The sequence below is a fragment of the Calypte anna genome, chromosome 9, assembly GCF_003957555.1.
Source record: "Calypte anna isolate BGI_N300 chromosome 9, bCalAnn1_v1.p, whole genome shotgun sequence".
In the NCBI taxonomy this organism is placed as follows: Eukaryota; Metazoa; Chordata; class Aves; order Apodiformes; family Trochilidae; genus Calypte; species Calypte anna.
The window spans coordinates 16,811,158-16,838,980 of record NC_044255.1 but is presented as its reverse complement, the minus strand read 5'-3'; the positions used below and the strand labels follow the sequence as shown (position 1 = coordinate 16,838,980).

Genomic DNA, 27,823 nt, shown 5'->3' with positions numbered 1-27,823 from the left:
GAGCTTTCTGTATGGGGTCACCCTCACCAGGATCCCAGCACTCATCCCTGTCACCAGGATAGGAATCATGCTACAGTAGGGACGGAAAGAGATGTGATGTGATATGATGGGATGGATGGGGTGGGATAGGCTGGTACAGAGTAGGGTGACATGAGATTGTCACCGGATGGGATGCATGAGATGATGGGATGGGATAGGACGGGACTGTGTAAGACAGGTCGGCAACATGTGGCACAGGTCAGTCACTGTGCTGCCACTAGTGGGTACATAGGGGCCCATGGGCCCGCCCACACAGCTCCCAAAAAGTTTACACACTCCTCCGCAGCGGGTGGGGCAGGGCAAGGCGGGCCTGGGGCTGCGGGGCGGCCCGGGGCTGCGGCCCCTTTAAGACCCCAGTTCCACGGGCGGCCGCTGGGTGGGGCGCGCTCCCCGCCCTGCGCCTCCCGCGCCGGTGGGAGGAGCCAGCGGGGGCGCGCCTGGCAGTGCCCGCCCCCTCCAATTCATCTTTCCGAGAAGGCTCCGCCCCCCGTCCCGCCGCCGCCCAATGGAGCACCGCGCTCGCCGTCGCCAGGGGCGCCGGGTTGCCAGGGGCGGAGCTGATTGGCGGGCGGGCTCCGCCCCGCGCGGCTCAGCGGCGGCAGCGGCGGCGGCAGCGCCAGAGCGCGAGCGTGGCGCGGCGGCGAGAGGAGCCGCGCGTGGCGCCGAGCTCGGGACTGCCCGGCGGGGCCGCCCGCACCGCCCCCGCCATGGCCGCGGCCCGACCGGGGGCTCCCGCCCCGCCGCCGCCGCTGCTGCTTCCCTTCCTGCTGCTTCTGCTGCTCCCCGGCGGCCGCCGCGCTCTGGAGGGTGAGTACCGGGCGGGCGTGCCCGCCCCGCTGCACCGGGGCCCGTGCGAACGCGCGCACAGACAGGCGCACGCACCCTCCGGGGTCTCCCCAGCACACCGGGCCTCCCTCGGGTGCCGCTGCCGGCTCTGCTCGGTTCGTCGCGCCGCGGACTCCCGGCCGTCCCCGCAGGGAGCTCGTCGACACAGCGTGCCCCAGACCCGCTCCCAGCATTCGGCCGCCCTCAGTAGGTTTCAGAGTCAACGCCCCGTGGAACCGAGCCCGGTGCGGCCGAGGCGCGGCGGCCGCTGGCAAGGAGTGGCTCCTCTTTGGATACTCGGTTCACGTTCCGAGGCTTTTCGCCACAACTGAGAGGGCTGGAAAATTAATATTTCTTCCAGTGGAAGCTCGGGGCGTGCCAGAACTAGTGGAGCCGCCGGAGTGCCCGTGTGCCGTGTCCGGCTACATCCCTTCTCCGGCCAGGACTCGCCGCGCCCCGCTGCCTTAACCCCCGAGTCTCCGGCGTGGGATCGCTGGGGCCAGTAGCCACTCGTGCCGCAACCCTTCCCTTCCGCGGGCGGGGAGAGGGAGCAGGGAGGAGGGCAGGCCCCGCGCTCCGAGGGGTGAGGGGCTAAGAGGGTTAATTGTGTCCCCCCGCCTCGGAGGGTGAATCCTGATCCGCGGGGCAGCGCCGTCGATTGAGCGACCAAAGCGGCTCCCGGCCCCGATGGGGCATCGGGCGGTCGGGGGGCGAGTGAGGCGGGTCGCACCGGGATGGGGGCGGGAGGAGGAGGAATGGGCCCGGGCGGGTTTTTGTCTAGGCACAAAATGTGCGCGGCTCCAGCCGGGGGCGGCGACGCTCCAGTGTCCGGTAACCGAACCCGCTGCCGGAGCAGCGGGAGGGGACTGGGGAGGGGGAAACTCCGAGCGGAGAGGAGCTGCCGGATAAAAACCGCTTGGGTTTTGTATGCTTGGAGGCAGTTTTGTGTTCGGGCTTCTTTCGTCTCCCCGTAGTGCGGGGTTGGGGCTGCAGCACTGGGGGTAGCTGTGGCCAGGAGCTCGTCCCCGCGGCTGTTTGTCGAGGGGACTAATTTTCTTCGGCTTCGGGCTTTGTAGAAAGTTTGGGAGGTGGTTGTTGATCGTGTTTCTTTTCGCCCTCCTTCCGCAAGATTTTTTTTTCCTCTCCTTTAAAAGGTAAAAAAAAATTAAAAATTAATTTACTTTGTACAGTGTAGGAAGCAGAGCATACACCATAGGGCCTGCTGGGTCCGTGAGCTCCTGGCTGAGCAGGAGCCCTGCGGCAGGAGGTGAAGGAAGAAGCCGGCCTGTACCTAGCCCTCTCAGCACGGAGGCTCCCGAGCACATCCCTGGGGAGCCCTGTCTGCTGGAGGGGTGCAGGAGGATCAAGGTGCAAGCAGGGAGCCTGGTGAGGCCCCTCACAGCCTGCTTCCCACCAGCAGTTTGGGAATCAGAGAAGGAAAGCTGGTGCAAGGGCTCCTAGCACTGGTGGGCGTCACTCAGGGACTGTCCTGACAGTCCCTGAGGAGATGGGGAGCTCTGGCCTCTCTGCTGCATAGGGATGGAGCTGTGTGAGGCGTCAGTTGGAGAGAAACTAAACAGCTTATGCTGAGGAGTTGCTGGGTTTCCTCAGCTTCCCAAATGTGCGGAGGGGTTGAGGGCCGAACATGCCACCCAAGGAGGTCAGGGCCCAGCTGGGTGCCAGTCCCACAGGACTGCTACAGGGCTGGCTGGCTGGCTTCTGCCCAGCATTTCTGGGGCTGGCCCTGGGATTTTCTTGTTATTTCTTTCCACTTTGCTCTTGTCTGAGCTGGAGGGAAAGTTGCAGCTGGGCCGGGAGAGGTTTGCTCACATTGGGTTGAGCGAGCTCCCACTCTTCTGTTATGCTGGGTGTTTGTGGCCGCTCGCGACACTGCTTCCTGATGGGGACTGGTGCGTTCAGGCGGTTACTGTAAATCTGGCATGCATGTTTGGTCAGATATTTTAGTGCTGATCATAAATCTGGTGTGGCCATAAATCTGTGCACATGTCCTCCAGGCAACAACGGCAGCGAGCGGTCCCCAAACCCTGCCACCTTGCTGTCCCCTCAGAGGGGACAGCAGGCAGGGCTAGCGACTGGTGCCTGGTTGGGGGCTCTGGGGCTCGATGGCGCTGCCCATTCCTGGGGGGGATGACGGGGAGTTGGGTTTCTTTACAAGGCCCCATGGGGGTGGAGGGGAAAAGCCGTGCTCGGCAGCAGCTCAGTGAGGGCTTTGTGCTGCCGAGGAGAAAATGGTTTCTCTACAGATCCTGTAAGTGCGCTGGGTCTGTTTGAAGTCACAATGTGTTTTTCTTCTCCGGTTCAGCAGTCCTTGAGCCGGCTGCAGAAGGAATGCTCTATGTGGGGGCAACAGCAGATCCTTTCTTGGTGCAGGGGTCGGAGCTGAGGAGTTTGTCCCGGCAGGGCTGTGGGAACAGAGGCCTCATGGGGAGCGAACGTGGTGAAACGTGTGGGGAGAGTGCTGCATTCGGGGACCTTGCTGACTGTTCGAGGATAAAACCCTGGGCTTTAAAACACCCTGGCCCAAGGGAGCATGAACAGCCACAGGCTTACTCTCCTCATCAGGGGTGTTGGTGGGTTGGGACGTGGGACCTACAGAAGAGACGCTCTACTGCTCTGCCCCAGTCCCAAGCAGCCTCCCTGGGCACAGGACTGTTTACAAAGTTGGTGTTTTCCTCATGCTCCCCCACAAACCTCTGCACAGAGGCATCACAACACTGTGTGTAGCCCCAAGCCGACTCAGGCTCTGGTGAAATACCCAGACTCCCCCGCAGCAGGAGAATTTCTAGGGGTTTTTTTCTACATCTTGGTTCTGCCCATTGGCAGCTGCCAGGCGTTACACAGGCTGACCACGCTCCTCTCGGCACCAGCAAACCCCTGCTTAATTGACCCCTGCACTGGAACTGCCAGGTATTTTCTTGGCAGGGAGATCTGCTTTCCTTTTAATTACTTTTCACTGAAATGGCATGTTTCTCGCCGGGATGAAGGGGGGAAGTTAGACCTGCTGTTTTATTGATGCTTGGTGTAGGGCTGTGAGGGAAAGCGAGCCTTTGGGCTCTGTGGTGCTCACTGGATTCATTAAATATCCCATTCCTTGCTAAAAGTTCCGTTTTAGGAAGCCCGCCCCATCCAGGCTCCTGAGGCAGGGAGGAGAAGGGCTTTCCTTTGTGTCAAACGGAGCATGCGGAGAGGGAAAACTTGCAGCACTGGGGTCCGTTTGCAGTCCTGCTTTTCTCCCCAGCACACAGCTCAGCCAGCAAGGCTGTGGCTATGGGGCCGTGCCGGCCTGGCCCTCATAATTGGGAATAGCGGCCTCTGGTTTTTGAGGAATGAACCGAAACTCCTTGTTTTGTTGTGATGACTTACTGTGAGAGATATTTGGGGAAACCAGTTTGTTGCATTTTCTTTCCGTGAGCCGTTTGCTGCTGCCACTGGAGCAAGGGAGCTTGGCGTTTAATTAAAACAGCCCGAGCAATCTGAATCACAGACTTGCATGTTTTTAAAATTGTAGCTGTTCCTGTTGTGCTGAGTCAAACTGGTTTGTCGGGATTAAGCGTCTCCACCTGGGAGCCACGCTGGGGGAAGGGTACTGGGGCGGCCCCGGGGTCGGGATCCCCATTCCTGGCTGGCGGAGGCGGCAGGGTGGGTGTCAGCCTTTCCCCCAGGAGCCTCCCAGGAAAGGGGGACTGTCCTCCAGGGGCTGCGGTGGATCTGGTGGTTGCCATCTCCCCAGGCTTCCCCAGGGTGGAAGCCATAACGAGTTGGCATTGCTTCTGGAGCAGGCACATTCCCAAGCAAAGCATTTGAGGGACAGTGGGGATGGGGGAGTCCCTCTGTGAAGCCCCTTTCAAGATGCCAGGCACAGCCTCGCACCCCAGGGATGGGCTGCCATCTTGAAGTCCAGGCAGCCTTTTGCAGTGATACTCCCACTCAGCTGGGATGGTCCCATTGGAATGCACCATGGGACCTCTTTTGGTTTTGTTTTTTGTTTGCTTGGTGGCTTTTGGGTTTTTTGGGTGTTGGGTTTTTTGGGTGTTCTTTTTTTTAGCTGTGTGTTGTTTTGGTTTGGGTTTTTTGTTTTTTTTTTTTGTATTGTTGATCCAAAACCAGTCCTGTGCTCTGGCTGGGGTGGGGCTGGTGGCAAGGTATGGCCGTCCCCTCACGTGTCTGAGCCCCATGTAAACTCCATGGGGAGCACAACAGGAGCCATTTTGTAGTGCCGGTGAGCAGAGGGCCAGGCCTGGTGCTCAGCAAGTCCTTGTCCTCCTGCACTTGAGCTTCAGCATTGCCCGCCCTTGGCACAGCCATTGAGGCCTTCTGGGGCTGTGCTTGGGAACCGGGCTGCATCCCCTTCCTGTAGGGCTTTCATTTCCATAGGGGCTGCAGCCATCCAGTCATGTCTGCTCTCCTCTCTGTGCAGCCGAGCCTCTGCTCACCGAGGCAGGAGGGAGCGAGCCCAGAGCTGGCTTCGCATGGCCGCCCCTCTGAGGAGGACAGGGAGCCATCTTGGGAAGAGGCAGGGCTGAGCGCCGGCCCCATGGCTGCTCTCCCTGTGTGTGCCAGCGCATGCCGGCTGGGGGTTCTGTGCTGGGAGGACTGAAAGGGATTGCTTGGGGGGGGTCTTTTTTATTTTATTTTTGCCCGTTGCTAAGCTCTGCTTGCTGGGGCCTGGCGTTTCTCACGCATGTGGCAGGAGCTGTTGACAAACACCTGTTTCCCGGCCCCCTCCCCAGGAATTCCCTGGGGGGCCCGCAGGAGCAGCGATACCGGAGAGGGGGCAGAACACACAGCGAGGATGCCCCCTCCCCAGGTCCTTTGCCCTTTCCAAGGGAGCTTCCCCCAGGACTTTCCTCCCCAGCAGCAGCTGCAGAGGGATTTGGGCCTCCTTGTTCTTCCTCGAGGTGTGGCCATGGTGCAGGGCTACCGAAACCTGTCCCTGTCCCAGGGAGGGGACACCCACACACACCGCGACCAGTCCTGCTTGTCCCTGGGGTGCTGAGCCGCCATCCCAGCAAGGGCTGGGGCACGGGAGGGACCCCGCAGGGAGAGGGGTGCTCGGCAGGCGCACACGCACACGCGGCATGCGATCCAAGGCCTTTTTTTATTAATGAGAAAAATGTGCAGGGCTTGAACGATCGCCAGGAACAGATTTATTCTAGTTCCCCAGAAATTAAACTGAAATGAAGGAGCGAGTCAGCCCGGCCCGGCACCCCCTCCTGACTCTGTGCTTGTTTTAACTCTGGAAGAATCTGAGTTTGGGGGTGGGGGAGGCAGGGAAGGGAGGGGGGGATATTTGGGTTTAAGCAGTTCCAGATGGGCTTGGTGCTCAAGGAGAGCCGAGGAAGCAAGAGGAGAGCAATGTGGAGATTTGGGTAACTGCCCCAGGCAGGAGAGAGGAGGGAGATCTTGGCAGAAACTCCTGCTCTGCTCTGCCGGGATGGGATGGAGCTTGGCAGCTGAGCCGCCCTGTCTGTGGGGCAAACCTTTGGATGTGCAGCAAGTAACCTTTCTGGGGGAAGGGGTGGGTTGTTGGTTGTGTGTTGGGTATTTTTTTTAATATCATTACTCCCTCGCTGGGCTCTTTCCAGAAGTACAACCTGGAAAAAAATGGAGCTCGAGGGGGAAGAAGGGCTTTTGGATCTCAGCCTGCTATAAACGCTTGCCCTGTGGAGACAGGCCTGCAGCATCAACCACGTTCCCTTCCTTCCCCCAGGGACTTTGGGGCTCTCCATCCACCTGTGACAGCCCAGCTTGGGTTGGTGGCCCTATGGGAACATCTGTCCCATGAAGCCACAGCCACAGGGCAATGGGGCTGCAGCAGGAGGTGGTGGCAGTGTCTCTGTCATAGCAGGACCTGGAAGCAAAGGTGGCTTTGCAGGCTGGTTTGCTGCCTACATCCTGGTCAATGGCATTTGTGGCTCAAACAGGTCTGGTGTCTCCTGATCAGATGAGTTATTTCTGTGGCAATGTAGGGTGGCTGCATGGCCATTCCTGCCAGAGACATTGACCTATAAATCTGCCCTGCTTGCTGGCCCACAAAGCTCCTGCCTGCCCAGCGTGACTGGTCATGTTGTCCCACAGAAGCCCATGGCAGGAAGCTGCGGCAGACAGCCCCTTCCCCTGGGCCAGGCAAGGGACATGCCTGTCCCAAGTGGGCAGTGGCAGTGTGTCTGGCAGTAGGCAGGGCTGAGGGAGGGGCTTTTCCTGGGGTTTGCCCATTCCCCTTGCCCTCAGCCCAGCAGAGCAAAAGCTGGTTTTCCCTCTGGGCCAGCTTGAGCAGCAAGCACTGGGGTGCATCCACCACATGGGCAGGGATGGCAGCTCTTCCCCTGCCGAGCTGACACTGGTGTGGCACACTGGGCTCCGACATCCAAAATCCCTGGGGTATTAATAGAACAGTAATTGCAGTGCAGGGCTGGACTCGGGCAGCTGGCTCGTGTCCTCTCCCAGCATCAATACGGGTTTTCTGCAGGAGTGGGACCTGGCAGGGCTCGGGCAGCAGGCTGCACGTGTCCTTGGCGCGCGATTGCAGGGCAGGAGCCTGCTGTCCTGTAAAAACCCCAGGCTCCAAGTACCGTGCTTTGGAGGGAGGTGTAGTGTGGGTGCCAGTGGGCGCTGGAGCCTGGCTTGGCACACCCCTGCATGCCAACTGTCAGAAATCTGCCCTCCCTGGCTTGACCCGGTGCGTGACCAGGAGGAAGCAAACGCCTGTCCCTCCGTGCATCCCGGGTGCTGCCACTTGATCTGCTTTTTGCAGAGCTGGCACCTGTCCTCTCTCACATGCTTCAGTCTGTCTTGCGGCCATCAGGAAACAGCTCCTGGTGAGGAGCACGCGTCCGGAAAACCCTCTTCAGCCGGTTAGCAGCCAGCAAGTGGACAACAGGGCAGGGCTGGAGGGAGGGAGTGTTCCCATCCCCCTTCCTGCGTGCTAGTCAATTCCTGGTCATTCAGAAGCTTGATCTTCCCATCCAGAAGGGCACTGTGTTGGGATGTGGGACTGTGAGGGAGATGCATCCAGCTGATGGCTTGGAGTCACAGGGCCATCTCCCTGCGTGAGGTAGTTATACCCAGGTGCAGGTCTGCGATTGGGAAATGGGCAATGTTCATTGGGGCATCCTTGGAATTGGCATCACAGGCTCTGTTATGAGTTTACTATGATGCCAGTGAGGCTGGGACCAACAGTGCTGCTGGGACCTGCCATGCTGCCCATCCTTGGCCAGGCTCGCCGGGGCAGGGACTGCCTGCCCTTGTGTGTGCATGTGTGATGCGTACAAAGGGTCCTTAATCTCAGTTGGGGCCTCTGGGCCCTGCCATAATGCAGAAATAATGAGTCTATTATTAAGTACCCACAGTACTTCTTCACTCTGGTGGCTCGCCTCCAGCAGCAGGCAGAACCTGCCCCGCTTGAAGTGGATGTGTCATCATTTGCCTCAGCAAATCCGATCCCCTTTGATGATGGGCCAAACGCCCTTGGCACGAAGGGCCACAGCTGTGATACAGGCCCCTTTTTTTTTCCCTTTTCTTCCCTTCCTCTCTTCCCTTTGTTCCCAGTTCACTGGCAAGTTGTCAGCTCACCCGGGACTTGGGGCAAAGCACACATTGGTGTGCATGGACTGTCCAAGCTCCCAGGTTCCCTGAAGACAGATGGGTGGGGGGCCAGCTTCCATGGTGGCACCCATCTTCAGTGCTGGGGAGCAGCAGGCGCTCTGCTTGCTGTAAGGACGTGTTCCCAGCGTGGGTGGTGATAGGGAGCACGCCAGCCCTTCCCTTGGGCTGAACCCAACCGGCCTGACAGCTGGGGAGGGCGAGGGTGGGACCCTGCATAGCCCCCCAGCCTTGTGCTGGACACCAGGGTGTGCAGGAGGGTCCGGGGGAGAGCCAGGATTCCCCAGGGGATGCAGCATGCCAGCAGTGCTGCCAGCCCCATCACTGCAGAGGGAGCTGCAGACAGCAGCTGCTGGCACCTCTGCCAGGCTCGCAAAACCCTATGCCTGGCTCCTCTGCCATGGTACACCCAGCCCACCCTGGGTGCTGCCAGGCCCACCGGCAACCTGCCTGCCGCAGTCTTCCTCACTGCTCTCCTGATTCCTTCAGCAAGAGCCTCCCCACAGTGCAGCTCGGGCATGAGGGACTGCCAAGTGTCAAAACCTCCGAAGCTGCCATCTGCAGGGCGCTTCATCCATGGAGTATGTGCTCTGCCTTGAGCAGACGAGAGTGCTTTCCCTTTGTGAGTCCCCTGGCCTCAGATTGTGGCCATCCCCTGGCTGGGAAGGAGACACCCATAGGGTTTAGGTGAGGTCAGAAAGGGAAGGACCCTCCCAGAGGAGGAGGTGGAAGGATCAGGATGGCCGGCACACTCCAGAAAACCCATAGTGGGGTCTCCCAGAGCTGATGTGTGTGCAGGGCACTCTGTGGCTCAGCTTTTGTGTATTCAAAATGCTCGTCAGCGGGAAAAGTGCAACCTCAGGTTCTCTCCCACAGGCAGTTCTTTGTTCCCAGATAAAGGACCTTACACCAAAGGTCCTTTGTGCTGCTGCTCAGAACGGTGCTGGGCTTAATTGTACCAATAGGTGCTTGAATGGGAAAGTGCACAAGGCCACTTGCTCCCGCCGTAATTATCTCCAAAACCAAGGAAGAAATTTAAAATGTGCAGGGAGATGCCCCTTTTGGTGGCTTTTTGACTAGCAGGCAGTCACAGAGACTGAAAGTACATCCCTAAACAAGCTGCCTTTCCTTCTGGAAGAGCATGGACATGGAGGCAAGGGGGAGAGGTGTCTGGCACCATCATGAGCAGCCACTGTGGTGGAAGGCAAGCCATGTCCTGAGGCAAATCATTCATCCATTGATGCAGGAGCCCAGCATGGGGTGCGTGGCCCAGCCTGGCCCAACCATACATCCAGGCCAGGCGACTTGCCCCACACTGGTCTCTTGCAGTCATGGTGCCGTGGTGTACATGGCTTCCAGAGAGCACGTTGCAGAACAGGTTCCTCTGTTTGCAGTGAGGCTGCGTGGGCGTCTTTACTAACTTTCCTCCCTTGCCTTCTTCCAGGATGCTCTTGACTTGTGCGAGCTGCCTTCTCATTGGGGTAAGGAACTGGCATCCTACCTTGCCAGCACATCCTGATAAAAGCCAGTGGTCCCAATGTTCAAAGGCGAGAGCGTTCAAATCAGAGCCGGTTGGTGAAGATGATTGAGTCTTCCCTAGCAGCTTCATCTTGAAAGAATTTTGATTCCCCCCCCTTCTTTTCTGGCTCAGCTATCGCTGCTGCGCACGTCTGCCGCTCAGCAGCGCGAGACGGGCTCTCTGGGCCTCTTACGGGGGGAGTTCAAACGTTTTCGCTGGCCTCGGACCATGCATGCTGCATTCCTGAGCCCCTGCGCGGGGAGGAAGAGGTCCCTGGCTCCAGATGGGTCCTTGCCAGGGCTTCAATCACCCAGTGAACTGCTGGGGACTCTGCAGAGGTGATGGGAGGGCTTCTGGCAGGGGACCTCTGTTCTTTGCAGCTCAGGGTGTGTCTGGGAGGAGATTTTTGCAGGGCAGGGAGACAGCCAAACCAGTGCTTACAGCACTGTCTGAGGAGTGAGGCACTTCCCTTGCCTTGGGATCCCATTCTGCCTTGAAAATCCTGCTTTTATGTGGAGTTGACCATGGCCTTCTGCACTTGTTGGAGCATAGTGAGGCATGCCTTGCCTTTGTCTAACTGAAGGTAAGAAGAGGACAGCTCACTGCTGCTGCAGAGAAGTGATAAGGCAATCCTCTGGGTGACTTCCCCAAGCTTACAAAATTGGGAGCCAATTTCCCATTGACTAATGGGACCAGACTCTTGCTGTGGTGTGCAGGATTGAGGTGGCTTTGACTCGCTGCTCAGCCAGCGCTGACACTGGTCGTGTCCCTCTGAAACATTAACTGAGCCAGGAAAGCAATGTTGCCACCTCCAACCTCACTTCTGGCACCATGTGCCAGCAGAAGAGAACAGCTAGCTACCCCTGAAACCCAGTGCTCGCCCATCTCCTCATCCTGGGACACCAGCACATGCCCTTTCCAGTGGGCCACCACTTAGTGTTTACTGGAGAAAGGGCACAGTTGTGCCAGGCCACCACAAGATCTCTGCAGCAGATTTAAGGGCAGAGAGCGGCTGCTGCATCTCAGCTGGGCTCAATGTGCTGCCACCAGTCTCTGGCCCGTGCAGTGCAGCAGCCTGTCCACTTCACAGGCTGCGAGGGTCTGGGATCTCAACTGATCCCACCTGGCACTGCTCGCTCCCGACGCGGCAGGAAACCCCCTCTGTGCTCGGCCTGTTTCCTTTAGTTGGGCTGCTCAGTAATTTTATTATTTCCCCTCCCTGCTCTCTCAGTGAAGTTTATGTGGCTCTTGCGCCAGCAGCCAGCTTGGCTCTGTCAGGTTTTTTTCCCTCATCTGTTGGTCAGATGGCAGATGCTGCCAAATTAGGATGCAGGCAACGAGCCTCCTGTCCGAGCTGCGTCTCTGTCCGGGGCCGGCACTCATGGGGAAGGGCAGTGCTGAGGGGGACAGCTGCCCGCACACCCCACCCTGGGGCATAGCCAAGGGTAAGGGCTGCCTGCATGGAGGCTGCTGTCATGCAGGACAGCTTCAGCACATCCTGGGCCAGTTTGTGCAGCAAAGCTCCACTCCCGGAGCAGAGATGCCCTCATGGTCAGGTCTGGCTGCAGGATCCCCGTGCTGCCCCACTCACTTGCACACGCTGCTGCCCAGGTCACTGTCTCCTCAGCCTAACTGACCGCTGCGGTTGCTCATCTGCACCAGCCCCATCCCTGAGCACACTGGGCACCCCTTCCTGCTCCTGCAGAAACACCCACCCAGCTATCTGCCCTGGGAGTGGGGCCCTTGGTTGGCCAGACCCAAGCAGGGTCTCCATGCCGGGACTTGGCAGCCCAGCACGTTGTCAGCGTCGAGCACAGGCTTGGCTCTGCTCCGCCGCCAGCACAGCGTGCCTGGGCCCTGCACGGCACTGCTGTGCCCTTATTAGGGCAGCCGGCACCCAGGCCCTTCCCTCAGAGAGGTGCAGGCAGCCCTGCTCCGCATCCCGCTCCCTTGTGGCCCGGCACCAGTTGCCTTCCCTGTGAGCGGCCATGGTACAGGGGTCTGGGGAGCCCAACAGCATCTCAGGGAGGTCTTGTGGCTGTGCAGGGACACTCTGACCCTTGCTGGTGGTCAGTAGCTAATGCCATGGGGATGGGAAGAGGAGGGGAGAGGGATGATGGCAGTTTTTTGCATCCTCTGGGCACATAGTACCTGGGGGACTGGGCAGAGGCACCTAGTCCCAGCCTACACCCCACCCCTCCTTGTGTCCTCATCTCAAGTCCTCCTTCATTACTGCTGGCCAGAGAACTCCTTCCTTGTCTCTCTTTGTTTTTGCCAGATGCCCCTTTGTGGTTTTGAGAAACTGCCCAGTAACCACCTCTGCACTCCTCCTGTTTTCAAATTCATGTCAGTTTGTCCTTCCTACTGTGGATGCTGCCTCTCCAACCTGCTCCTGGCATCCAGGCCGAGGAGCTGGCACCATGAAGGGCTTTCCTCATTTTGCTCCTGAGGCTGTGTCCGCTGCCAGTGCCACCTGTTGGGACAGCTTTTGTGTTTGCCTCCTGCCCAGCCTGTGTGAAACAGGCTGGACTGGGATCCTGGCAGTGAGGTGGGTTGGAGAGGCCACGTGTCCCCTGATGTGCTTGTTTATCTGTGCCACTGTAGCACTCGTGGTTCATGGCTTCTTTGTGGGTGATGCCTCAGGAGGCACTGGCAGGTCTCACCAGGGTGGGACATAGGAGGAAGGTGTTTACCTCCAGCCAGGCTTCGTACAGAGCCCTGCAACATGAATATTTCCTTCCTCCTCCATGCTTCCTCCCTGTCTGGGTCAGCCTGTGGTTTTCCTGGGGTGGAAGGAAAGAAGCTGACATTGCCTCTTGCTTCTAGGGCTGAGCCATGGTGCCTGGCACAGCTGAGCTGCTCTAGCATGTCCTGTGCCCCCAGCAATTGAGAGCAAGTGGGTCCCAGCCTGCGGCCAGCTCTTGGGGCTTTGAGAGCTGTGGCTCCATCCCTGCATCTCAGGGCTGGGTGAGCTGGGGGATGGATGGATGGACGGATGGATGGACAGGCAGACAGCCTGTCTGCAGACAGCCCTTGGGGAACTGTGTGGGGTCTGAGATGGGGCCATGCCTGCAGTCAGGCAGGGGGTTGCCCACAGAAGGGAGACATTTTGGACCTATTACTAGGCCCTGCTCGGGCAAAGGAGTCCATCTGAGCACACTGGAGTCTTCAGGGGGCTGTTGTCCATCTCTGGCATTTGCAGCCTCCTTGCCCTGAAATCCTTCTTAGGCAGGAGAGGAGGTGGAAGACCCCAAGGATGCTTGTTCCACTCCAAACATCCTGTGGAGCCATCCCCAGAGCAGGAGCCACAGAGCCAGCAGCCCATGGAGGGGCCATTGGCACCGGACCGACAACACATCGTTGTTCCTCGTCCTTGCATTTCACTCCTGGTTTTTGTGCACGGTGCTTGTGTGGAGCCGTGCGGCTCTGCCTGGGATTAGCGACAGCTGCCTGCAATTGCAGCTCTTCCCAGACAAGCGTCTCGCTCCCCCAAGGCTGGGGCTGGGGCTGTTTGGGGAATGCTGCCGGGGTGGTTTGTCTTGTAGTCTGCTCCAGGAATGTTGGCCAGACGGTCAAATTCTTCTCCCCTCTTGTAAAATGAGTGATGTGGGGCGTCTCTGGGAGAGCAGCCTGCCAGTCCCTCCTCCTCTGGATAAACCTGCCTGGCCCGCACCGCCCTGTCATGGGAATGGGCCCTTTCAACCCCAGCCACAGTAAATAAGTGCCCTGCCAAAGCAGAGGGGGAGGGTGCGGATGGGGGGTGCCCATTCTCCCTCCTCTGGCAGCCCCCTGCGCTGGCTGGGAAGCATGGCTGGCCATGCCGGTGGCTGCCTGTCCACATCTCCCCCTTGCCACCTGGCTGGCTCCCTGTCCTGCTGCTTCCCTGCTCCTGCACAGCTCTCTGGGGACTCCTCGCTCTTCCTGTTCTCTTGACAGGAGAAAAGAAATCTGGAGTCTGTCTGCGCCGCTCCCCCCTCCTCCCACCACATCTCACCCCCCAAGTTGCTGTTTTCTGCAGAAATGTCAGCCTCAGCTCTCCTCCCTGACTCCTCTAATCTTGGCTTTCATCTCCAATTACTTTTTTCTCTCTTCCCTCTCTCTCCAGAGACCCTGATGGACACGAAGTGGGTGACCTCTGAGTTGGCATGGACAACTCATCCAGAGACGGGGGTAAGTCTGGAGCCAGTCTTGGTCCTCACCTCCAACGGGTATGGCTGGCCCCGGCCCCACAGGAATCAGGGCTGCTTGCCAGCACCTTCACAGAGCTGGCTGCCTCTTCCCCCTTCCTTCCAGTGCTTATTCTCTCACCATGTGAAACCATCTCCTCCCAACTCCAGGCTGGCAAAGCAGGAGTGCCATTGTCCCTTGCCTGGTTTGCTCTTAGTCACCTTGATGACCAGGAGGGTTGGGACGGGTGGAGGTGCTGCTGCTGCTCTTCCCTGTTGACAGTTGCCTCGTCCCCCCCCCACCCCATACTGTTCGATGTGTCAGTGGCACTGATCTCCCCAGCTGGGGGTCTAACCCTCTCCCCTCTCACTTACAGTGGGAAGAAGTCAGCGGTTATGATGAGGCCATGAACCCCATCCGCACGTACCAGGTGTGCAATGTGCGGGAGGCCAACCAGAACAACTGGCTTCGCACCAAGTTCATCCACCGCCAGGATGTCCAGCGCGTCTATGTGGAGCTGAAGTTCACCGTGCGGGACTGCAACAGCATCCCTAACATCCCTGGCTCCTGCAAAGAGACCTTTAACCTCTTTTATTACGAGTCGGATACAGATTCTGCCTCTGCAAACAGCCCTTTCTGGATGGAGAACCCCTATATCAAAGTGGATACAATTGCCCCAGATGAGAGTTTCTCCAAGCTGGAGTCTGGCCGTGTGAACACCAAGGTGCGCAGCTTTGGCCCTCTCTCCAAGAATGGCTTTTACCTGGCCTTCCAGGACCTGGGAGCCTGCATGTCCCTCATCTCTGTCCGGGCTTTCTACAAGAAATGCTCCAACACCATTGCTGGCTTTGCTGTCTTCCCGGAGACTTTAACAGGGGCTGAGCCCACTTCTCTGGTCATTGCACCGGGCACCTGCATCCCCAACGCGGTAGAGGTGTCTGTACCCTTGAAGCTCTACTGCAACGGTGATGGCGAATGGATGGTACCCGTAGGAGCATGTACATGTGCTGCTGGATATGAGCCGACCATGAAGGATACCCAGTGCCAAGGTACGCGCGTGGCCGAGTGACCTCGGTGGACTCGTTGGTGCAGAGGAGGTGGTGGTTTTGCATTGAGCTCTGTCTGGTTTTGGAGGAATAGGAGCTGGGCAGGCTCCCTGAGGAGGGAGCAGGGTGGTATCTCAGTGGACTGGTCTGCAGTTTGACCTAGCATCTAGAAGCTGTAAAGTCTTTGGTGGTCCAGGCTGCACGGTGCCTGCTGTGACACACTGGTTAGCATCCAGTGCTGTCCTCTGTGGGATACACCTCCTCACCAGAAGCCATGGCTCAAGGCATGGTCCTCAGCAGGGATCCAGCAAGTTCAAGCCTCTGAGCATTACCAGAACCTCCCTCTTGACCCTGCTGTTATGTCCAGCATCTCCTCCTCCCTCTCCTGCAGTGTTCCGGGGTGGTGCAAGCGGTTGTTTCTGGCAAGTGTGATTTCATGCTGCTTGTGCGGAGGAACTTGGGAACCCTGGTGGGGAGAGGGGCCCCACTGTGCTAGCAGCAGGAGAAGCCGTGGGGATGAATGCGGATGCACGCTCCCTCTGCCAAAACTGGGGGCTTGCAGCGGGAAGGATGGTGAGCAGCACGAAGGCAGAGGGGGAAAGAGCATCCTGCATATGGAGATACTGGAGATGGAGAGTTGCCCAGGCAGGCAGGATGGCCCTGTGTGGGTCCTGCTGCCGCTGTGCTGTCCCATGATGGCTCTGGTGCTGCACTTACATGGCATGTTGGTAAGGAGAAATCTGCCTGGATGGATGTAGCCTTTTCTTTCATGTGATTTTGTCCTTGAGAGCTGTTTGTGGCATACAGGAGCCTGTCCTAGGCTGGTTTGAGTTTAGAGCAGTAAGGTTGCTGTTCCCCTTGGCTGGAGGCATCCTGCAGGGAGCAGGACACCAGCTGGGCCCCCAGCACTAGATGCCTCCTGCTTGCTGATGATGGGATGCTTGGCGCCAACCCTTCGCTCTTGGCAGGAACTGTGTGATTTGGGATGGCCTATGACATGGGGCCCGGGCTATGCTGGCCGCTCTGCTGGCTTTGGCATCAGCATAGCTGTCAGCCATGCCGCTGGTGGAGGAGAGCTCAGCCTCGGCAGCGCAGCAGCTCTGCTAGGGGACCAGAGCCTCCAGCACTGCTGGTGCCAGCACAGTCCAACTGTGGGGGCAAGTTGCTTGTGACCTGACCCCTGTGTCAGTCTGAGCAGCTGATCTGTCTCTTGGGGAAGATGGACAGGGGTGCCAGGCATCTGTCGCTGGGCAAGGAGCCCATGCTTATAAGTGTTCATTGGGGTTTAGGCTCCTGGGGAGCTGGTTTCCTTCTTTCTTGGGCTTGGTCTTAGATGGTATGGGTTGTTTGCTCTTTCCCAGTGAGGTTTGGGCACAAGGGGACACCATTTCGAGTGAACGACCAGGCTGTGCTGAGCTGGGGCAGAACCAAGAGCTCTTCAGGGTATCACTGCAGCTCAGGATGAGGTTCCTGCTCAAGCACCCATGCAGCAGCTCTCCCAGCACCTTTCATTTCTCCCCCACAAGCCCCAGCTTCCTTCCCAGCGCACAGAGAAGCCACACAGAGCCGTGGGCACACCTCCACCCAGCAGCCTCCCTTCTGCCTGGGCAGAAGCAGCAATGTCCTCACTTTTCTCTGGGAAAGTTGCACTCCACTTGTAGCATCAGATTTTCCGCCATATGATCATGTGTTTTAAGTGGAAACAGCTGAAAGAGGGCTGGGAGAAGACGGAGCCACAGCTCCCTTTTCTGCTCTCAGCTGTATGTTCCCATACCCTGTTTTGGCAGCCCAGCACTGCTTGGGAAGGCTCTCTGCCCCCCGGCGTGGAGAGAGGTGTGGATGCAGCCCCACAGAGCTGGGGTTTCGGCACTCATGCTCCAGGGAGCTGCCGAGGCTTCACCACATAGACAAGGAGCACTCCAGAGTGCCAGATGGCATTTTAATAAATAACAATACCCAGTTACTGCTTAGATGGGATAAGCCCTGTTGTAAATCTCTCCCTTTCCCCAGACTTTCAGTGGCCTTTGAAGATCTCCTCCTCTTCTTTATCTCCATCCAGAGCCAGGATTAGACCTCGCATTCAGACCTGTTACAATGCAGTTTGAATCCCGGTCCCTCGGGAGCCGAGGGTTCATCCCGCCAGGCTGAAGGCAGTTTCTTTGGCATGCTTTGTAATGCGATACGCCAAGCTGGTATCTGGCACTCTGGTCCTGAGTTGCCACAGCATTGATTTGGCATCTCATTCTCAGACTCATTATCTTTATTTAATTAGCACACGGCCCTTCTGGGGGTTGTGCTGCTTCCCACACGCTCCCTGCCACGCAGAGCTGCAGAGGCAGCTCTTGCAGGATGAAGAGGAGGTGTTGGTAGGGGAGGGGGACAAAGGCTCCTTCCCACATGGCAGGGATGCACTGCCTTCTCCCCCTGAACCCCAGGGTTCAGCCTTTCCCCTGCCCCTCTCCTTTTGTCCTGCCATCACCCAAACCATGTGGGGGAATTGGTGCCAGGCTCTCCCCACGTTGCACAGGCAGGCAGTGGGAGTTTCCTCCAAGCAGTGGGGGGCTCCCAGCACAGGGCAGCTCAACATCTTCAGAAATGCTCCTAGAAATTTCCATGCAATGACTTTGCCAGGGTTTGCACCCCTTGTGATGTTGGCTTCACTCAAAGACAGAAAGATGGGGGGTTGGACTGACCTCTGTGGCAGGGCTAGCAGTAAGCCCCCTCCTCACTTGGTCCTCTATGCCCCTGGGGGGGAAGCTGAAGAGGGGTCACGGTGCCTCCTGAGCCTGTGCTCTGCTTGGGAGGAGGTTGGTGCTGTGTGGTGCAGTTGATGAACACCAAAACCATAAAAGCTCCTGGGGAGACTGCAGTGTGATGCTGCTCTCCTCCAGCCCATTTCTTAGATTCTTTTGGTGTCCCTTTGTCAATGGCACACTGTATATTTGGACATAGTCATTAAGTGATAGCAGGTCAGGCTAGGGCCAAAATATGAATTTTGGTGAAAATTAATTTCCCTTGCGATCAGTGACTAATGGAATCATCACCCCGAATTAAAAAAAAAAAAAAAAAAAAAAAAAAAAGGAAAAAAAAAAATGCCAAGCAAGCATCGCACTTGCCAACTGTTTGCAGCTTTGCATTGCAACACAGGCTTGCTGCATGAAACCCAGGAAGTGAAACTGCTGCTATTAATTGCTCAGGCTTCCAGATCAAAGGCAGCTCAGCAGCGCAGGCAGGGGGAGAGTTCTGGTTTATAGGCAGGCAGATCCACAATGGTTTACTTGTAACACGGTCAAGGAAATCTGCCCTTGCCGTCCTGCCTGTGACCTGCTGTGGCTCAAGAGGCAGCTTTGCATATTGAATTCTTTTTTTTCCCTTTTAGGGGAAAAAAAAAAATTGTTTTCCCGCCTTTTTTTTTTTGGATGCCACTGTTCAGACCCTCTGGGGCTTTTGCCCTTCTCTGCCCATCAAATTTACTCCATTCACTTTAGGACTGGGGTAGTGAAAAATATTTACACCCAATAGGTGATTTAAAAAAAAACAAACAAACAAAAAAAACAAACCAACAACAAAACACAAGGCACCAAGTGCCTTTTAAGAGACATAAAGAGAGTTACTGCCTCGGCTGTAGCCAGACTGTTGCTTCCAAGGCTCTAATCCATCGGCAACTGCTTACGAAAGCGGGAAGGGAGCGAGCCATGCAGGTTCATAAAGCACAGATCATCCCAGGCAAACTCGATTGCTGCCTTTAAAGAAATTACAGGGTGGTTGGACAAAGGGATGTGATCAGTTTAATTTATCTAGGCTCAAACAAGGCGTTCTGCTTCAGTCCTACGTGGAGGGAAATAGCTGGAAGGATGTTGTCTTGGCTGGAGTAGCGTCATGTGGATGGGAAAGCAGCTGAGACCTGAAACAGGGTAGTTTAGGGCTGGTATTTCTCGATGTGCCATGGGCTATCCCTCCCTTTCCCAAGAAAGGGAACTCCGAAAGTTTTGGGGTTGCACACGGGGTTGGTTGCTGCTTGCCTGCATCCCATGCAGCAATGGAGGCTGCCTGTGGGATGAGTCACTGCTCTTGGCTGCTGCCAGGAGGGTTTCATTTTGGTGTTTTTTTCAGCTCTCTCCCTTGGACTTTATTCACCAGGGTGGGGATTGTATTTGGGAAGAGTGCTCTTCTCTTCCCCCCAGCCCTGTGCTGCAGTTCTGTGGGGCAGGATCAAGTCCCAGGGGTGGGTGATGAAAATCCCAGAGGGACTGCCAGAAGCAGCCAGATGGGTGGCAGTGGGTGCTGTGCCATGCTGAGTGTGTGATGCCCCATAGAGAGTGCAGGGGAAATTTTGCAGCAGCCCCAGGTCTCCCCCTCCCTCCCACACCCCACATAAATCCCCTCCACATCCGATCCACTCTGTCAGGCCAGGCTGCATCTCCCTCCCATCAAACCAGCAGCTCCTCCTTAGAGCAGGGAGCTCCGCTTCGGTTCCCTGACCCGTTATCCTGTGGCTGTCAGTGACTGTCATGTTCTCCCCAGAGGTGACAGTAGTCTAGCACCAAGAGATGTGATCTGTGTGTGGAGGTTCAGGGCTGTTTTTTGGGGTTTTTTTAAGACACTTCAGGAAAAGTGCTTATGCAAACCTCTTGGTGAGGAGAGGGGAGCCCAGCTCCCCGACTCCAGCTGGATGGGATCACATTCCCACTCTGAAGCTCCTGGGCTTGCTCCCTGGCGTGATGGCCAAGACAGTGGTTGTTGTACAGGCAGTTTCTTGCAGAGAAGAGATGACACAGCGGCTTATCCACCAGGGACCTGGGATCAGCTTTCAGCTCAGTTACAGCCTTCCAATGTGGTGGCTGAGAGCTGTCACACTGCCACCGAGGTCTTTATGCTCTGATTTATTAAGTTGAGTTGGAAACTTAAACACTGGAGTGCATCTGGGCCTCAGTCCCTTTCTCACTCTTCCCCAGCATAACAGGGCTGGGACATGGCTCATTCCCCTCCTGCCAGGGTGGTGTGAGGGTGTGGAGAGATCATCCCCATCCCTTGAGCTGGTGCTGGGCATTGGTATGGGATGGCAGCTGCCCATGGACAGCTCTGCCTGGCCCTTCCTTCCATGTCCAGGAATGCAGGAGGTCACTCTCCTTTCTGTGCCTGTAACCCTATGGGCCCCATCTGGCACTGAGCCTGCAGGAGGCCAAGTGCCATCATCATCCCTTCTGTCCTCAGCTGCTGTGCCACAACTTGGGTTGTCCACTTCATGTGAGCACAGGGTGCTTCAGCTATGCCTTGCCCCCCCCCCCCCAATAAGCCTGTTATTAGAGGGGGCTCTTTCCCTGATGGATCTGGGCTCCTGTCCATAGCCCAAGCATGTTTGGCAGCTTTCTGAGCCCAGAGCATTCCTGTCCAAGAGGTTTCAGTCATCCCTCATTCATCAGCAATCTGGTTCCTTCTGTGTGAATCTGCATCCACCCAGTTTGAGCCGCCCAGGACTCTGGTTGGGATGGGTCTGCCTGTGCTGAGACTGCTCCACTACCTCTGGCATCTGCTGTCCAGAACTTGGCATTTTATGGTACTGATGGTGGCCTGGACTGGGGGGACAGGAGGGGTTTCCGTGGCTCACAGTGGAGCAGGTCTGCACACTCCTTTGCCCTCCAGCCTGCACAGCTGGGTTGGGCTAGGCTCTCATTTCTAAAGGGAAGGCCCAGAGGCTGGGTAAGCTTATGTCAAGGAGCTGGAGTGAGTTGAGCCATGTGGTCGATCCTGTTTTGACCAGAGAAGAGTCTCCTTGCCAGAAGGCTCCTGCCCTGTGAGCAGGAAGCTACCCACCTGGGCAGGGGGGCTGGAGAGGGCACAGCCTGTGGGTCACCCCCTCCTCCCACGATGGGACTGGTCAGGTGTCCCCCTGCCCAGCAGCACCATGATGGAGTATGGCTGCTCTCCTGGGGCTGCTCCCACCCAGTGCCTGGGCAAACCTGTCACATGCCACCAGGTCAGTCCCTACGGTGATCCACTCTGTGCAGGTCCCCATGGGGACCAGCCTGGCAGCATGTGACTCAGCAGTGCTCCACACCCCACATGCGGGACTGAAACCAGCCAGAAAACTTCTACTGAGGGTGTCAGGAGATGCCTCATAGCAGGAAACTTCCTCTTGCCACAGCCTGGTGAAGCACTGGGAAACTCCTGTTTACCAGGTGGTTTGTGGCAAGCACTGGGTGGGAGGAACGGGGCTGCAGGGAGTATTGTGCACCCTCAGGGGCTGCCCTAATCTCAGTGGAGCAAGGAAGATGTGCCTTCCTCAAGGGCCATTGGTGCTTATTCCACCCCAGCCATGGCAAACGGAACAATGCCAAAGCAGAGCTGGCACTGGCAGATCCCTCCCCACTTCATTCTCCTGTGAACACAGAGAACAGGACCCTCTTCCATGGGGCAGCACTGTAATAAATTAGGCTATTTTGAGGTGTGATTTGGGTTCCCGAGGCTGCTCTGCTCAAGTGCCATTAATCCTTTCACGTGCCCCTCATTACAAGTAAACACCCCTGGTGCTTGGCCTCCAGATCCCAGGATTTGTGTCTCCATGAAGGACCCTGATCGGAAGTGGGAGTAGGAGGTGGCAGCGATGCCAAAGCAGCTCTTCAGGCAAGGACCTGCAGGAATGTTTTCATCTTGCTCAGTGTTCCACTTGAGCCAGCCCCTGGAGGTGCCACTACCCCCAGGCTGAGAAGTGGCTGAGGCAGAGGGTTTGGGGTTGAGTGGCTCTATTTTGGGTGGTGGAGGCCTCTCGCAGGGGCTGCTATGGGGCAGGGCTGAGGGATACTTTCCTTCCCAGCCATATTTCTCCAGAAAATGGCTCTGGGCAGAGCTGCGTGCCAGGGGCACCATGTCCCTGGGCATGGTCACAGCAGTGGAAAGGCTTGTGGGTAGCCTGTGCTCCGTGAGCCGCTGATGGGAGATTTGGCAGGGCAATGAGGAAGGGTCTGCCCAGCCTCGGGGGCAATGGTGGATGTTTCCTGGGTGCACTTTGTAACTCAGGTCTGTTTTCCCGTCTTCCAGCATGTGGCCCAGGAACCTTCAAATCTAAGCAAGGGGAAGGTCCCTGCTCTCCATGCCCACCCAACAGCCGGACCACCTCTGGAGCAGCAACAGTCTGCACGTGTCGAAATGGCTTTTTCCGGGCAGACACGGACCCCGCAGACAGCGCCTGCACCAGTGAGTCCTGCCCTGGGCAAGGAGGGGAGGTGTGGGGACAGTGGGAGTGTTTGACCAGGATGGGGGGGGAAGTGTGCTGTCCCCACACTGGAGGTGAGCCGGGCATGGGGACATGCCCCTTATCCCTGCTTTCCCCCCACAGGTGTCCCCTCCGCCCCCCGTAGCGTCATCTCCAACGTGAATGAGACATCACTGGTGCTGGAGTGGAGTGAGCCACAGGACACGGGTGGGCGGGATGACCTGCTCTACAATGTCATCTGCAAGAAGTGCAGCGTGGAGCGGCGCCTGTGCACCCGCTGCGATGACAACGTGGAGTTTGTGCCACGCCAGCTTGGCCTCACTGAGCGCCGCATCTACATCAGCAACCTGATGGCCCACACCCAGTACACCTTTGAGATCCAGGCCGTGAATGGCATCTCCAACAAGAGCCCCTACCCTCCCCATTTCGCCTCTGTCAACATCACCACCAACCAGGCAGGTCAGTGGGGCTCTGGAGAGTAGGGTCTGGTTCTCCACAGCAAAGTGGAATGGGGATTTCTTGCTGACAGCCTTGGAGCTGCAGTCCTTTGTGCTGCCACATTACTGGCTCTCCATGCCTGCACCTAATCCCCTGCGTAAATTCTCCTCTCTGTTAAACGCATGTCCCTGGAGGAGATGAGAGCAGAACATGTGCAAGTGTAGAAGGGCAGGGTTGGCAGATGCTCCGGAGAGCTCTGAGTCTCCTAGACCTACCCCAGCGGTGTTGTGCCTGTTGCAAAGGGAGGAGGAAGGAAATCAGATTTCTCCCCTGTGGGCCTAAGAAGGTTCAGCACCAGCCCAAACCTTCACAGCCAGCTGAGTGCTCTGCCATTCCCTCCTTCCTCCCACTCTGGCCCTGCTCCAGCATGCTGGTAATCTCCAGCTGCTGTGCTCTGATCTGATTTCACGGGTCTCATTGATGGGGTGGAGCATGGAGCTCCTGATGAGTGGAGGAAGGGAGGGAGCCCTGGTTTGGGCTGCCAGAGCCCTTTCCCAGACCAGTTTGCAGCTAGGCATGGGGCAAAGTGTTCCTCAGGGATATTTTCCTTATCACCTTGGCTGCAAGATGGTGAGATCACACCTCCTTACAGAGATTTGTAGGATACCAGGCTCAAATCTTTTCCTTCCCTTTCCACTGGGATTATCCAAGCAGGTCCCAAGCAGAGAGTCCCCCAGGCCAACACAAGATAATGGAGGGGGGAGCCTGGCAGAGATGGCTCATCCCTCTCCTGCCTTCTTTCCCAGCCCCATCTGCCGTACCTACAATGCACCTGCATAGCAGCACTGGGAACAGCATGACGCTGTCATGGACTCCCCCAGAGAGACCAAACGGCATCATTCTCGACTACGAGATCAAGTACTCAGAGAAGGTAAAGCAGGAGGCAGAGCAGCCTTTCCCTTTCTGTCAAAGAGGGTCCCTGCAGAGAGAGTGCTGTGGAGATGGAGGGGCAGGAAAGGGGTTATTGCTTTAGAGGTGACACCCACATGTCTCCCCTGCAGCAAGGCCAGAGCGATGGCATCACCAACACGGTCACCAGCCAGAAGAACTCGGTGCGGCTGGATGGGCTGAAGGCCAATGCTCGGTACACGGTGCAGGTCCGGGCACGCACAGTGGCAGGGTATGGCCGCTACAGCCTACCCACAGAGTTTCAGACCACTGCGGAGGGTGGTAGGTATCAGGACTGGGCAGCCTCGATCCCCCAGCCCTCCTGTGCATGCTCCTTCCCCAGCCTGACTTTGATTCCTGCCTCTCCCTCCATCAGGTTCCGCCAGCAAGACTTTCCAGGAGCTGCCTCTGATCGTGGGTTCGGCCACTGCGGGGCTGCTGTTCGTCATCGTTGTCGTGATCATTGCTATCGTCTGCTTCAGGTACTGGCTTTGCAGGGAAGGAGGGGCTCAGGGGGTTGGGGGTTGCTTGTGTCTGCCCCACAGCTTTCCCCCTTGCCAAGCTCTGCCAGCTCTAGTCTGAGAGCAAAGGACTGGACCTGTGGCACATAGGTACCAGGGCACAGGTCCTGAGGGAGGATTGCATCTCTGCTTCCCCAGCATGATCTGGGGCTCTGCCCAGGCTCCTGCCATCCTCTCTCAGCACAACTAGGCCATCTTCTCCCATCGCACCTCGGGCAGAGGGATGGCTCTGCACACAGGCTGCTGGAGGGGAAGCTCTCTGGCACAGACTTGTCTGGGATTTGAAAGCTGGCAGTGAATGTCTTTGCCCCATCAGGAAAGGGATGGTTACTGAACACCTCCTCTCGTCTCCTTTGGGCAGGAAGCAACGCAACAGCACAGACCCTGAGTACACAGAGAAGCTGCAGCAATATGGTGAGTGCAAGAGCCCAGCAGCTGGGCTCTGCCTGCCCTCTCCCACCCTCTGGCCCTTTGCTGGTCTTCGAAGGGGCAGCCTTTTGTAGCTAGGGACCAGCAGGGATGGGCTGACCACTGGCGGAGCTGGCTCAGCATCTGTCACCCGTGTTGCATCCCTCCCGGTGACAACTCCTCTGCCCTTGCAGTCACCCCTGGAATGAAGGTTTACATTGACCCCTTCACCTATGAGGACCCCAATGAAGCCGTCCGGGAATTTGCCAAAGAGATTGACATCTCCTGTGTCAAAATAGAAGAGGTCATTGGAGCAGGTAAGTCCTGGAGATGAGCACACACATCTGCTGTTACCACTGTCCCTCACCCTGCTATGTGTCTCACCATGACACCCCCCTTTTGCTCTTCCCCTACAGGGGAGTTTGGTGAGGTGTGCCGTGGGCGCCTGAAGCTGCCTGGCCGCCGTGAGATCTTTGTGGCCATCAAGACACTGAAGGTGGGCTACACAGAACGGCAGCGGCGTGACTTCCTGAGCGAGGCCAGCATCATGGGCCAGTTTGACCACCCTAACATCATCCACCTGGAGGGTGTGGTGACCAAGAGCCGCCCTGTCATGATCATCACAGAGTTCATGGAGAACTGTGCGCTTGACTCCTTCCTTCGGGTGAGAATCCACCCCATCCTGCTCTGGAGTGGGGGCTGCAGCGCATGTGGGACAACAGCTCCGGGCTCTCTTTTTCCATTGCATTGTTGTGCTGGCATCGACTGGGCTAAGCTGTGCATGGACATCGTGGGGTGGGGAAAGAGGGGTAGGTCTAGGAAGGACAAAGGTAAGTCTAGGTAGCACGTTGGGATCCTTCCCCATTCCATTTGGGGTGTTGCAGACCCCTCTGATCTCTTCTCTGGCAGCTGAACGATGGGCAGTTCACAGTCATCCAGCTGGTGGGAATGCTGCGAGGCATCGCCGCCGGCATGAAGTACCTTTCTGAGATGAACTACGTGCACAGGGATCTGGCTGCCCGCAACATCCTGGTTAACAGCAACCTGGTCTGCAAAGTGTCTGACTTTGGACTCTCTCGCTTTCTGGAAGATGACCCAGCTGACCCCACCTACACCAGCTCCCTGGTATGTGACTATAAGGGGAGATCCACCAATCCAGTGGTTAGGGGAGACCCCCCCAGGTATGTGCGAAATAATGGAGCTGTGTATCCCTGCAGGGGGGCAAGATCCCGATCAGATGGACAGCTCCTGAGGCCATTGCCTACCGCAAGTTCACTTCAGCCAGCGATGTGTGGAGCTACGGCATCGTCATGTGGGAAGTGATGTCCTACGGGGAGCGACCCTACTGGGACATGTCCAACCAGGACGTAAGTGCTCCCTGGTGAGCTGGGAAGTTGTGAGCACCCATGGGGGCTTGGGTGGCTCACAGCCTGCCTCTCTGCATGTCTCTTTGAAGGTGATAAATGCTGTGGAGCAGGATTACCGCCTGCCACCCCCCATGGACTGCCCCACAGCACTGCACCAGCTGATGCTGGACTGCTGGGTGCGGGACCGCAACCTACGGCCCAAGTTTGCACAGATTGTCAACACGCTCGACAAGCTCATCCGCAATGCTGCCAGCCTCAAAGTCATCGCCAGTGTCCAGTCTGGGTCAGTGGCATTGTCCTCTCCATCCAGGACTCCCCTCAAGCCCAGGGAATGCTGGGGTAGTTGGGACAAGAGATGTTGGGAGGGCAGGGATAAGAAATCTTCCCCACTTTCAGTTACACCTCTTTGTCCCCTGTGACCTGTGGATCTCTTGCCCTTTAGTATCTCCCAGCCCCTTCTGGACCGCACTGTCCCTGATTACACCACCTTCACCACTGTGGGAGACTGGCTGGATGCCATCAAAATGGGACGGTACAAGGAGAACTTTGTCAACGCTGGCTTTGCCTCCTTCGACCTGGTGGCGCAGATGACTGCAGAGTAAGTCCCTGTGGGCAGAGGAGGGAGAGGGCTGAGGATGGGGCATTGGCACATTGTCCCTTGTCCCTCATCCCTCCAGCAGCCAGCTCCTCCTGCCTGAGCATGTGGAGAGCTGAGTCACACATGGGGTTTTCCCAAGTGGGTAAAAGTCTGGGATTCAGCATCCAGTCCCCTGTTAGAGGGACACGAGCTTGTCAAAGGGCTGTAATGAAGATAGGTCCCTTGAGAGCAGGCAGATGTGGCAGTACTGGTATTGCTGCTGGCAGGGGGCTGAGCCTTCATCTTGTCCTTGCAGAGACCTGCTGAGGATAGGGGTGACGCTAGCAGGGCACCAGAAGAAGATCCTGAGCAGCATTCAGGACATGAGGCTGCAGATGAACCAGACACTCCCAGTGCAGGTTTGACCGGAGGGGACTCTGCATTGGAACGGACCGAGGGAACCTGCCAACCAGGTTCAGTTTGCGGTGCAGCCCAGATTCCCGTTTCCCCCTTCACATGGCGCTACTCTGCCTCGGACAGTCGCCTGGGACGGGACGGGACAGGCCACCCTTCCCTGGATCGGAGGCATTTGTGCCGAGAGGGAGCCCAGCTTTTCGTCCTGTGTCCTGGAGCGGTGAGGCAGCAACACATCTTCATATTGAAGATGGATTATGGGACAGAGATGGCATATCCTGCTTCCCACCATGTCTCGGTGCTCATCGGTTTGAAGAGTTGTTCTGCTTCTTGGATTTCTTTTCCACCCCATTTTCCCCCCAAGTCTTCACTTCCCATCCCTCCCCAAGGCCACAGACTGCTGACCCGTCCACTGAGTCCGTCAGACGTGTCCGAAGCCTTCCCTAACTCTGGTCCCCGTGTGGAAGCAGCCAGGCAGGCTGAGCTGGTGACAGGGCCGGGGCCATCAGCCCCAGACAATCACTCCTCTCCTCCAGCCCTAGCAGCCCCTTTGCCTGAGGGTCTGCACTGGAACATGTCCAAAGGGAAGGCTTCACTCCCTTTCTTGGCTTTGCACGCCAGAACCCAAACCCCGTGAGATTTACTATGCAGGGAGTTAGGAAAAAAGAAAATAGGAGAAAAAAAAAAAAAAAAAAAGAAGAGATATATTAATAAAAGT

At 57.3% G+C, this 27,823-nt stretch overlaps 1 protein-coding gene across 2 annotated transcripts; it reads left to right on the top strand.

Annotated features, from left to right (window-relative positions):
• Nucleotides 1–774: 774 nt before the first annotated feature.
• On the top strand, nucleotides 775–27,771 carry EPHB3 (EPH receptor B3). Of its 2 annotated transcripts, none has more exons than XM_030456198.1 (16): nucleotides 775–846; nucleotides 14,112–14,176; nucleotides 14,550–15,222; nucleotides 22,258–22,413; nucleotides 22,556–22,891; nucleotides 23,677–23,801; nucleotides 23,932–24,100; nucleotides 24,195–24,300; nucleotides 24,701–24,753; nucleotides 24,942–25,064; nucleotides 25,164–25,411; nucleotides 25,657–25,872; nucleotides 25,965–26,114; nucleotides 26,204–26,397; nucleotides 26,557–26,712; nucleotides 27,008–27,771. In XM_030456198.1, the coding sequence occupies exons 2-16, from the start codon at nucleotides 14,120–14,122 to the stop codon at nucleotides 27,114–27,116; spliced, it is 2,871 nt and encodes a 956-aa protein (XP_030312058.1). In that variant the 5' UTR covers nucleotides 775–846; nucleotides 14,112–14,119; the 3' UTR covers nucleotides 27,117–27,771. The 2 variants fall into 2 exon arrangements, with proteins under 2 accessions (XP_030312058.1, XP_030312057.1); XM_030456197.1 differs by having other exon boundaries at nucleotides 24,656–24,753.
• The last annotated feature ends 52 nt before the right edge of the window (nucleotides 27,772–27,823 follow it).